Source organism: Podarcis raffonei, chromosome 1 (genome assembly GCF_027172205.1).
Source record: "Podarcis raffonei isolate rPodRaf1 chromosome 1, rPodRaf1.pri, whole genome shotgun sequence".
Taxonomy (NCBI): domain Eukaryota; kingdom Metazoa; phylum Chordata; class Lepidosauria; order Squamata; family Lacertidae; genus Podarcis; species Podarcis raffonei.
Window position 1 is genome coordinate 69,178,399 of NC_070602.1, and position 12,476 is coordinate 69,190,874.

Consider the following 12,476-nt stretch of genomic DNA (forward strand, 5'->3'; position numbering starts at 1 on the left):
GAGTTGAAAGGTGCCATTTCATTATTTTACATTAAAAATGTATCCTCCCCATCCTTTTCTCAGAAAGAGCCCCAAATGGTAAGACAGAAAATGGGAAGGCAAAGAACATCTGAAGACACGGGGAGGGGGCCGTTTATCCAAGTTCTGGCTTTGGTAGAGATCCAAAATTGCAGGCACGTTTTTCTGAAGTTTGGATACCTTTTTGATTGAGTTATTTTGATGAAGTTGGTTTCATTTGTTGCATGAAGAATGAGAACTGACCAGAGCTTGGAGGCTGCAGCTGGAGTTGGCTGTGCTTTAAAGAATTTATTTGAACTCATGCAAAAGCAAGCTCATAGGGTAGGGACAAGCCCTGGATAATGCTTCTGTTAGCCCAAGAACCATGAGGTTTAATGCAGCTGTGCATTCCAGGCCTAGGGTTAGAGCTGTGCAAATTATTCACAGTAAAATGCTGCTGTAACATTTGTATTGTATTTTCAACAGGGAAAACTTGCCAGCAACATTTTTTGTACATTTCTCAAAACTCCCCTGCTTAGTTTTTTCTTTTATTGAAAACCAGCTTATTAAAAAAAAAATGGCCATCTGAGAATTCATAGAGGCACTGGGAAATGATTACACTTTAATGCAAAAATAGTAACTTTAGCAGGTTATGAAATTTGATTATTTAATGTATTCATGAAGCAGCAAATTTCTTGATGGAGGCTTGTAGCCTCTCTTGTGTTTTGTTCTACTTAATATCTCCCTGTGGAGTCATCTCAAGTGTTCTCAATATGATTTTTTCTTTTAATTTAATTAAAAAATGGATCTAAAATGGAATGGTTTTAACCTCCCCCTTCCCGCCCTCCCGGAAATGTAATGAATACATTTCTTCCAGAATGGAACCTGCAAGATGTAGAAACGTTGTTAGCTTTAAACCAGTAAATCTCAAACCTTTTATGAAGGTGCATCATATTGAGAGCTGAACCCCATTTTGTCTTCTTGGTATCAATGTGCATGAGCATAATTTCTTTATATGGAATTGCCGACCCTCGTTGCCCCATTGCCTCATGCTACAGGCAGACTGATCCAATGCGCACAAGGCATATTTTAAAATTGCATGCTCAGACTTTTGCATGGGTTGGTTTAGCTTAACATTTCCTACATAGCTCAGTTGGTTAGAGTGTGATGCTGATAACGCCAAGGCTGCAGGTTCGATCCCGCATTGCAGGGGGTTGGAATAAATGATCCTCTGGGTCCCTTTCAACTCTACAATTTTATGATTCTGTGATTCTACATGGTAGTTGTGCTGTCAGCTTGAGAAATCTAGACTGTGCCTGTTAATTTCCAAGCAGAATTCCAAGCACACGCTAGGGCCTTAATACTGCTTCTGGGAATACCTTGTATTTGGTGCTTTGGGGCTTGTGTATCGATACCCAATGAAACACAATTTCCAGGCCTGCCAAAGTACCTCTTAGCCACTATGTGGAGAAGTTGCAAAAAGGGGAATTGTGCAAAGAAGTTAGACAATAAGCCATTCTGCATGGTCTTCATGGCATAGTCTTGGCTTGAACTTGAAATGCTGTGAGCATTCACAAAAGTGAGCACCTTGTTGAGTGCTTGCAAACAGGATTGAGGTTTGCCTTAGTCTTGTGAGGGCTGGCACTTTCCCTTCCCTTTGCAGTGTGTGTGTGTGTGTGTGTGTGTGTGTGTGTGTTTGCAAGGGCAGACATTCTGCAGGCTCTGGAAGAGAATCTTTTCCCACTGGACCTTCACCTTAGCAGAAATGGCATGCATGGCATCAGTTACCTGCCAGGGATCCTGGGACTGGTGGTTCCTGTCCCATCCCTTTGGGGAAAAGTTGCTGTGTTCCATGCCCTGGTCAAAGGTAAGTAAGTTACTTGGTGGTTTGGTACTCCCGCTTCCCTGGCTCCTGAATTGTGTGGAGAGGGGACTTCCCAGCCAAACACAATGCCCCCTTCTTTTCGCCCACCCTTCCCTTTAGATCTTTGCTGCCACCAGTTGAAAGATTTTATTTTTCTACAAGGTTGTCTTTCACCAACCAGTCTAAAACTCTCCCGTGTCTCCTTGAGAACACTTTGAAGTAGTGTAGAACTTGGCTTAGACATGGGGTGTGTGTGTTTTTTAATAAAAATAACAGAGACCACAAGGTTTTCTGTAACAATACTGGAAGTTTACAAATGGGGAGGGGGTGTAGTTTATAAGAAAAAAAGGTTCTAATTTAAGAATGTTTACAAGCAACAAAACATTCCTGGTGTGGGTAATAAACTATAGCAAATAAATGTAAGTTTAAACACTTGCATCTCTCCCCACACTAGACAATCCCTAGAGTAGACTTGTGTTTTCTATGTCTCCTGAGCTCATATCTTGATCTGTTCATCCTTTCATCCGGTTCCCTGATCTGGCTACATGAGTGCTAATCAGCAAATTGAAGGAAGTATGAGGGTCTTAATTCCCAACTGCAGTACCATCCTCAGTTATTCTACCAACTTCTAATTAGTGGCAAAAATCTACAAATTAACCCATTAACTCCCCAAACACACCTACATTCAAGATTTATAGTTTTATAATAACATAACAGTCCATTTCTGCCACACTTGGTCTTAGTGGGGGGGGGGTGGAGGGAGTAGCAGAGGACACTTAGTTTGAGCTATATCTATCTGGAGCTCAGGTGGAAGTTTCGCAACAAGACAGGCTAGAATTGCATAACCTCATAAGAGTCTCAGCTAAGCAACTGAAATTCATAAAAGGTCCAAATGAGACATTTTATGCTACTCAGTCAGCTCAAATTACCACTCCTGAGGCCCAACTCTTTCCTGGAGTGTGGTGAGCTTAAAGGGCCCTCTCCTGACTTGGAGCCTATTGCTCTGCCTCCTTCCCTCATGGCTCACTACCAGCACTGGTGATAGAGAGTGTGACCCCACCCCCCCTTAGACATCTCAGATGATCTTTGGAGATCCCTGTTCAGACTCTGGCTTAGACACAGTGTCCGGGCATGTGGCTGGATCTAGGCCAGGGCTGAGAAATATGGGGCCCTCTAGATGTTGTCGGATAGCAGCTCCCATTGTCCTTTACCGTCGGCCATGCAGGCTGGGACTGATAGGAGTTGAACAACAACTGGAAACGCCACAGATTCCTCATCCTTGGTCTGGTCTTTGCTGCTGCTGCTGCTGCTTCTGATCTGGCCCCTGCTTATCTCAGCCGGAGTCACAGTTGCTGCTCAGGCTGGAATGGGGTCACCATAGGCTGGCCAAAGGCTCAAGGCTTTGCAAGGATTTCGTTTAAATGCTACCAAAGGCTCAGTGATGTAATTTGTCCCTGGTGGTTGCTAAAGGGTACTGGTGCAGCTGCATGAATTGATTAACTTGGTAATGAACACCTGTGCTGGGTGGTGTAGCCAGATTCTTCTATCCATCCAGACAGGTCACTTTGTTCTGTTGCATGAACTGCAACCAGTCTTCCTGTGGTTGCTACTGCTGTGAGTGTGGGCTATGCCTGCATGTGCTGATTGCCACAGGATGCCTGCTTTGTGCCCCTGCCGATGTCAGTTCTGCATCCAGGGCTGGTGGTTTGTGTCTTTGCAGTGGATCTCTGATCTTTGTCTTGCTTGCAAGAGTGTTGTGCTAAGCATCTCCCTTGCCCAAACACAAAGGGATCATAGCAAACAATGAGCGGGATGCACAGGATGTGATTGCTGGGGCTGAAATGATTGTTCAGTTCATTAATTGAGGTTTGAACTATTTCCCTTTTCCCTTGTGTGAATCAGGCAGATCATTTCTGATGTTTAGTGTAGATAGATAAATGATCTAGGAAAACCCCTTGATCATTTCTGAAACAGAAAGTAAGTGGTTCTTTGATAAAAAAAACTTGTTAACTACTCTCAAAATATAATTTGTACTGCAGAAGATAAATCAACTAAAACCAATTTGTTTGACAGCTTTAGCAATTTTCAGTCATGTTCTTTTCCCCTTTGATCTCTAATTCTTTCCAGACAGAGTGTGTCTAAAATGATTCCATTCCTTCTTCAAGTATCCAATTTTTATTTCTCTTGTGTGGAGAGGAGTCATTTATTTATTTACTAGATTTATAGGCCATATTTTAGATATGAATTCCTAAGGCAGTTTCACAGACCTACATGATGGTACTGAAAATGGTTGGGCTTCAGGCTACATAAGTAATATTTCCATGTCCAGTTGCACAGATGGCGCATCCTTTGGGAACACTGGTGCTGCTGGAGAAAGTGCTCATGCAACTGTGTGATCTATGTGATTGGCATGTGTCCTTGCTGTTGATGTGTCATGGAGGGCGAGTAACAGGAACCAATTTTGGGTGTAGATGACACACTGCAGTTGCGACATACTGTATGAATTAGACCTTATTTACAGATTGCAGATGCACATATGATTTCAGAATAATAATAATAATAATAATAATAATAATAATAATAATAATAATTTATGCCACCCATCTGACTGGGTTGCCCCAGCCACTCTGGGCAGCTTCCAACAACTAAAGCATTAAGCACAGCAAAATATCAAGCATTATATATTTCCCAATGCAGGACTGCCTTGTGATGTGTTTGGAAAGTTGTGTAGATTACCTGTTTGACACCTGATGGAAGGGCGTTCCACAGGATGGGTGCCACTACTGAGAAAGCCCTCTGCCTGGTTCCCTGTAATTTTACTTCTTGCAGTAACGAAACCGCCAGAAGGCCCTCTGAACTGGACCTCAGTGTCTGAGCTGAACAACAGGGATGGAAACACTCCTTCAGGTATACAGGGCTGAAGCTGTTTAGTGCTTTAACGGTCAGCACCAACATATAGATCCACTGACCATATGGTTGACTGGATGGTTGCAGGACCAGTGCAGGATGCTTCTTCAGTCCAAACTGGTCCTCAGCCTACACAATGAATAAGAACATTGCAAGGTCAGTGCAAGCCACATGTAGCTGTCATACCTGGATTTCCACTTTTGGCCTGGAGCTGCCCAAGCAAGAGAGGTACATGTCTTTTCCAGGCATATTTGTCCAACATTTTATTTTGTGTTGCTGCAGTGAACCAGGAGCATGGGCATTGCTTTGTCACACAGTGAGAAACATGAGACACATCATTGGGCTGGGGGGGGGGAGACAAATTTCCCTTGGATGGATGTGCCCAAAAAACCTTGTACCACATAGAAATAAAAAAACGCCTCTTTTTTGAGCTGTTGTCAGCGACATATTCTTTCTACTGTCCCTGCAGAGGCAGGTTTTCAATAATCTGTTATTCTTTGTGTCTCCTGGGAGTGCAATAGAACACTCGCCAAGTTTCAACATCATTTTGATTTTTTGTTTAAGCTGACAATCCTTTTTACTCTCAGGGACATCCCTACCTCACATTTTTAGAATGAATACACACACACAAAAAAAACATATACACATCAAATGTGAATATATAGACCAGACGGTTGGGCTTGCAATGTGGGCAAGGCCTTTTTCTGGGGGTAGGGACGTGGGTGGCGCTGTGGTCTAAACCACCAAGCCTCTTGGGCTTACCCATCATTAGGTCTGCAGTTCAAATCTACACACCGGGGTGAGCTCCTGTTGCCCTGTCCCAGCTCCTGCCAACCTAGCAGCTCTAAAGCATACCAGCATGAGTAGATAAATAGGTACAGAAGGAAGGTAAACTGCGTTTCTGTGCTCTCTGGCACTTGTCATGGTGCTCTGTGTGCCAGAAGTGGTTTAGTCATGCTGGCCACATGACCTGGAAAAGCTGCCTGCGGACAAACACGAGCTCCCTCAGCCTAAAAGTGGAGATGAGCATCGCAACCCCATAATTGAATTCAACTGGACTTAACCGTCCAGGGGTCCTTTACCTTTTCTGGGGGTACTCAAGTATACACAATACCAGCACCTTTTCCCTCCTTAAAGAAAAGCACTGAGTGAAGTGATCCATGTTTGAATCCTCACTATGCTGCAAAGCTAAGTGGGTGACTGCGGGCCTCTCACCCTCTAATCTACCTCATAGGATTGTTGTAAGCTCAAAATAGAAGCTCCTCTGAGCTCCTTGTTAGAAGAATGGGATTCAAATGTTGTTACCCACTCTGAGCCCGGCTTTGGCTGGAGAGGGCAGGATATAAATAAAATGTTATTTATTTATTTATTATTAAATAATAAAAGTTGTGTTTGAAGTAGATTTGTGAGTTTTTACTTATGGTGCTTGTATCCCTGCTGCAAACGGACCATGGTTGGTAGCTAATGCTGTGTTATTTGCCATCCTTCAGAGAAGGAAGATGACGTGAGGTGTGTGGTTGCTGTAAACATCTGGATTCAGTTTAATTTGAGGAATATTGTAGATCTGAGAGGATTTGGGTCAAACCTGTCAGTGGAACTTTTCATTAAGCAGGCTGTTTATTTTACATTTACTATGGGAAGCCTAAGGGTTGCATCAATAATCTGGTTCCCATGTGCTATCCACTGTAAACAAGAAAAGTATGTACAGTATCTCAAAGAGAAAGTCCCTGCCCCCATCAGCTTGTACTTTAAGAATTAGAGACAGCACAGAGGGCAAGAAGATATTTGTAAGCATAATAATCTTCAAGATATTGTGACTTTTTGAGAACAGCAAGGGGTTGTATCTTTTGGTTTAGTTAGTTGTTATTTGCAGAAGGTCTAGAAAGATAAATGCAGGTGTCCTTGGAAGACCTTGTGCTCTATCGCCAGCTTGGGGAGAGCTAGGTTTGAGAGAAGAAAATTACATATTGTACAAGTCTTTGCGTTAGGACCATAATCAACTTATCTTTGATATGTTTATGGGCAGGCTTGTACGTCTTATAAATTACGATATACTGTATCCTATCACGACATTGCACAGTCTGTGAGTTCTGCCATGGTTTCCAATGCTCATTTTAAAACTTTCGCTTTAGGACTGAGCTCTGTCATTTGTTATTACAGTTGTGACACTTTTTTAAAAAAATGCTATCATAATTATCCCAGTCCCAATTTAATGAGAGAAAGTGGCAAAGTAGGGACAATGGTTTCATTCTTCCAACATACTTTTCTGTAGTTTTAGTTTCTTGTCTAAACATGACTCAAATCTGAATCTTACCTGAGCTGCTGTTTGACTTTTTGCAACATTGAAAAGAGTGGTTATGTTTAGGTAACATGTTCAAAACTTTTTTTGACAGTCTTTTCCATGCACTAGAAACATTTCTCATTAAGCTGTGTTGGAAAAAGTTTCTGGTTCAATGGGTTTGCTTTGGATTTTATTTCCCCTTACCCAGGTTTCCAGGTTTATAGAGAGCAGAAATGACCATGACTGCCAACAAGATTGCCAGTGTCACCAAGAGAGCTGGAGGAAGTAAAGTGCCTCGGGATAGTCTCGATAGGTAAGTGGAAAGCAACATGTTTATGGGCTTTTGTTGCCTGATTCCAAATTGCTTCCTGCTCTCCCACCCCAACAGAAAGCAATGCTTTGACCCATAGATCTTTGAAACGTATCGTTTATAGGAGGAGGCCCATTTCTGAACCCAGAGTCTCCTGGCCCTGCTTCTCTTCCTTCCTGTTTCTCTCTCTTCACCAGGACTCTCCAAATATACAAGCAGCAATAAGAGCAGCAGCCTCCACCTTCCCCTTTCCCTTCTTTTGGGCAGGCTGGGCCTGGAAGGAGGGGACAAGTGAATGTGTGATGGTGATGGTGGCAGGAGGGCTCCCCTTGAGGGCATCTTGTTCAAGAGCCCCTTAGCATATGGAGCCAACACTGGATCCAGGGGATAATGTGTGTAGAAGCCTTGGCATGCAAGTCATCCTGGGTCTCCTTACTAATCACATCCTTGGCCATGTTATGTAAATATACAACTGCTAAGCTCTGACTCGGTGATCTTGCAAGCAGCAAAGCAATGGTTGTTTTTTTTTAACATCAACATGAAACTGCTGATATGGGCTGTCCAGAGAGTTGGGGTGAGTTGCCGTCAGTATACTGATGAAAACAACTCTTCCTTTTTCATCTGAACCAAGTAAGGCACCTATAAAGGCCAAATGCACTGTTTGGGTGTCTCTTGACCTGGCACTACTCCTGGATTTGCAATTGGTATATATGACCCGAAGGACTTTTATCTTCTGGCTACTTGTGGGAAAAGGTGATCTGGTCCCTGTTATACATGGCAACCTTGTGGCTGAGCATTGTGGTGTGCGTCACCTGGAGTTCCTTTGAACATTTGTGAAAATTTCAATCTATGGTAAAGTGCCCTCCTGGGCCCTCTGCCCAGCTCTGACACCTGCCCATGTTTAAAAAAATCAACACCTCCCCCTTTTATTTTCTAGCTCCAAGCAACTTCTTCCGTGTTTTCTTTTTTGGTGGTAGGGGAGAAGAAGGTGGTTCCTCACAAAAACATGGCGGTGGTCATATTCACTCCCTACAATGCCCTAGGATTACTTAACTCTTTGGGGCATTTGGGGCAAGTCCAAAATGACATCTGGAAATAGTTTGGAACTGGAGTGCAAAAAATTAAAAGAAAAATGAGCCCCAGCAGCTGCTTGAGTATGCTTTATGATGGTCCTGGGCCTGCAAAGGATCTTCCAGTATCTTCTGCATAAACCTGCTTGTGTGATTAGTTGTCAGATGGGGCCTTCTTCCAAGTATCTGTATCCTCTGACATTAGGTTAGTTGTCAAAAGGAACATTCTTGGTGGTGGTACCCTAGAGAGATTCTGTTCTCCCTCCCCATCCCCCATCCCCAGCAAGCTGCTGAGCCTTGGGCTAAAGTGATTGTTCACTTAAAAATGGAATTTGAAGTCTGCTTTTGACCTCTAGTTTAAACTTAAAACTATGGCTAGTGTCCAGCTCTGTGCAGATGTGATGCTAGCTTCAGTTACTGTTGGGGAAAAAGAGATAGGGGAACTCAAAAAGTTGATGGGAGGAGGAATGAGCCCGAGGGAGACACAAACACAGTGCTGAGTGGGACTCTGATTCCCTTAACTATGTTTAAGGCTCCAGTGGAGCCAGTTCAAAATAAGGCACTGCTGTGGGATTCTGGAAAAATTCAAAGCTTCTTATAGGATGTGATTTAGCCAAAGCACGTTTAAGTCTCTCTCCTCATACTGGAACTCAGGATCACCCGCTGAAGATAATAAACAGTCAGTTCAGAGCATGTGGGATCAACTGTCCCCCGCCCCTGACAGTGTATAATTAAGATTGTTGTGTATACTATGCCATCAATGTACATGGCACCACACCTTGTGTACATGTGCACATTGTCAGGGTGGACAATCTCCAAGACTTCCTAAGCGAAAGTCCAGACCTGGGAGTAAAGAAGTTCAGAACCACTATTTTCAATAGAAGTTTTTTTGGCACTAGTGTCAAAAATCTTGAAAAAACAAGTGTGTAAGTTCTACATGCCTGTCGACAAGCTCCACATCTCTTTTCTTCTCACTATGACCAACATTTATTTTTAAAGGTTTATTTCAGTAATGAATAATACATTTAAAGGCAAGCATAGGCATGAGAGTTGGCACATCACTGAGTTACAGACTCATGAGAGAAACCTTCCAATATGTCATGCTAGCAGCCTGACTCCTTCACTTCATGTAATCTACTTGGCTGACTTTCCTTTGGGAGGCCATGCCCTGAGTCATTGGGAAGATTTCTTCCTTTTTAATAAGACTTAAATCAACAGAAGCAGCACTTGAATTAATTTTCATTTAACACTTGGAGGGATTCGTTCTAAACGCATTTTGAAAAGAAAGAAACTAGTACAAAACACCCACACTGAGAAATCTAGCTACTCGTTTAATCTGGGATTTGACCAGAAGTACTGCAGACAAACAGCCTCTGGTCTGCAAGTGGCAGAATTGTGATGTTTTGACTATCAGTGGTTTTTTTTTTTTATAATATTTTTATTAGACAATTTTTTATATTAACAGAAACAAGACGTACATAAACAAACAACAAACAATAATAGAACAAAAAACAAATACCATTTCATAACCCAATTTCTAAACCTTACTTCCTCGACTTCCTCTTGCTTCCCGTTTCTGTATTCCAAATTCTTACAATTATTCAGCGAATCTTGCCTTATTTTACTATAAATTTATGCTAGTCATCCTTATTCTTTTTGTCTTAACCATTACTAATAGTAACCATTTATTTTAGTCCAACATCATTCTAACTGTCATTAATTTTATAGTATTTCTTTAAATAGTCCTTGAACTTTTTCCATTCTTCTTCCGCCGCTTCTCTTCCCTGGTTTCGGATTCTGCTCGTCATTTCTGCCAAACTCATGTAGTCCATCACCTTCATCTGCCATTCTTCCAGTGTGGGTAGATCCTGTGTCTTCCAGTACTTTGCAATGAGTATTCTAGCTGCTGTTGTAGCATACATAAAAAAAGTTGTATCTGTCTTTAGCACCCCCTGGCCGACAATACCCAAGAGAAAGGCCTCTGGTTTCTTGGGGAAAGTATATTTAAATACCTTTTTCAGTTCGCTATAGATCATTTCCCAGAATGCCTTAATCTTCGGGCACGTCCACCAGAGATGAAAGAATGTACCTTCCTTTTCTTTACATTTCCAACATTTATTATCAGGCAAATGGTAGATCTTTGCAAGCTTGACTGGGGTTATGTACCACCTATAAATCATTTTCATTATATTTTCTCTTAAGGCGTTACACGCCGTAAACTTCAACCCGGTGGTCCACAACTTTTCCCAATCAGCAAACATAATGTTATGACCAATGTCCTGAGCCCATTTAATCATACTTGATTTTACCATTTCATCTTGTGTATTCCATTTCAGCAGCAGATTATACATTTTTGACAAATTCTTGGTACTGGATTCTAACAGTTCAGTCTCTAATTTTGATTTTTCCACCTGGAAGCCTATTTTACTGTCTAATTTAAACACTTCATTTATTTGATGATAATGTAACCAATCTCTCACCTTCCCTTTTAATTTTTCAAAACTCTGCAATCTCAGTTTGTCCCCTTCCTTTTCCAAGATTTCCCAATATCTTGGCCATTTCGACTCCATATTTAGCTTTTTAACTGCCTTAGCTTCCATTGGTGATAACCATCTTGGAGTCTTATTTTCCAGCAAGTCCTTATATCTAACCCAGACATTTAATAGTGCTTTCCTGACAATATGGTTTTTGAAACTTTTATGCGCTTTAACCTTGTCATACCACAAATATGCATGCCACCCAAAAATATTATTAAATCCTTCCAAATCCAAAATGTCTGTGTTTTCAAGAAGCAGCCATTCTTTTAACCAGCAGAAAGCTGCCGCTTCATAGTACAATTTAAAGTCTGGCAGGGCAAACCCCCCTCTTTCCTTTGAGTCTGTTAATATCTTAAATTTTATTCTGGGCTTCTTGCCCTGCCAGACAAATTTAGATATATCTTTCTGCCACTTCTTGAAACAATCCATTTTGTCCATTATTTGTAATGCTTGGAACAAAAACAACATTCTTGGCAATACATTCATTTTTATAACTGCAATTCGACCTAACAAGGAAAGCTTCAGATTTGACCAGATCTCCAGATCTTTTTTCACTTCTGTCCAAGTTTTTTCATAATTGTCTTTGAATAGATTCACATTCTTAGCTGTCATATTCACACCCAGATATTTCACTTTTTTAACCACAATCAACCCCGTCTCATTCTGAAACCTTTCTTTTTCAATCTGTGTTAGATTTTTCTCCAATACCTTAGTCTTTGACTTATTTAACTTAAATCCTGCCAATTGACCAAACTCTTGAATTATTTCCAAAACTCTTTTCGTGCTAGCTTCTGGCTCTTGCAATGTAAGTACTAGGTCATCTGCAAATGCTCTCAGTTTGTATTGTTTAACTCCGACCTGAATCCCTTTAACCAACTGGTCCCTCCTAATCATATTAAGCAAAACCTCCAGGACCGATATAAAAAGTAATGGGGAGATAGGGCACCCCTGTCGTGTCCCTTTTTCTATCTTGAACTCTTCTGTAACCACATTATTTACAATTAATTTTGCTTTCTGTTCAGAATATATTGCACCTATACCATTTTCAAACCCTTGGCCTACCCCCATCCCCCGGAGGTTCTTCAACATGAAGCTCCAAGAAATATTGTCAAAGGCTTTCTCGGCGTCCACAAATATCAAAACAGCCTTAGTGTTTATATTCACCTCCAACTTCTCCAAAATGTCAATTATATTCCTTACATTGTCCGACAAATGCCTTTTCGGGAGAAAGCCCGCCTGGTCTCCATGAATCTCCTCCATCAAAACTCTTTTCAGTCTCTTTGCTAAAACATCAGCAAAGATTTTGTAATCCACATTTAATAAGGAGATGGGTCGGTAGTTCTTAAGTTGAGTCTTTTCAGTCTCTGTCTTTGGTATAAGTGTAATGTAGGCCTCTCTCCACGTATCGGGTGCCCTTCTCCCCTCCATGATCTCGTTGCAGACTTCCTTCAAAGGTTGTATAAGCCCTTCCTTCAGAACTTTGTAGTATTTGGAAGTCAGTCCATCCGGT

At 41.6% G+C, this 12,476-nt stretch overlaps 1 protein-coding gene across 7 annotated transcripts in view; it reads left to right on the forward strand.

Moving 5' to 3' along the window:
* Nucleotides 1–12,476, forward strand: part of DENND2B (DENN domain containing 2B) — a 153,786-nt gene that overhangs the window by 64,254 nt on the left and 77,056 nt on the right. For 6 of the 7 annotated variants that reach the window (XM_053391786.1, XM_053391748.1, XM_053391776.1 and 3 more), the window contains one exon: nucleotides 7,258–7,362. In XM_053391786.1, coding sequence (XP_053247761.1) covers nucleotides 7,283–7,362 — 80 coding nt within the window. In that variant the 5' untranslated portion in view covers nucleotides 7,258–7,282. Of the gene's footprint in view, nucleotides 1–7,257; nucleotides 7,363–12,476 lie in introns of those variants that run through there. The other variant, XM_053391805.1, reaches the window with a different exon arrangement.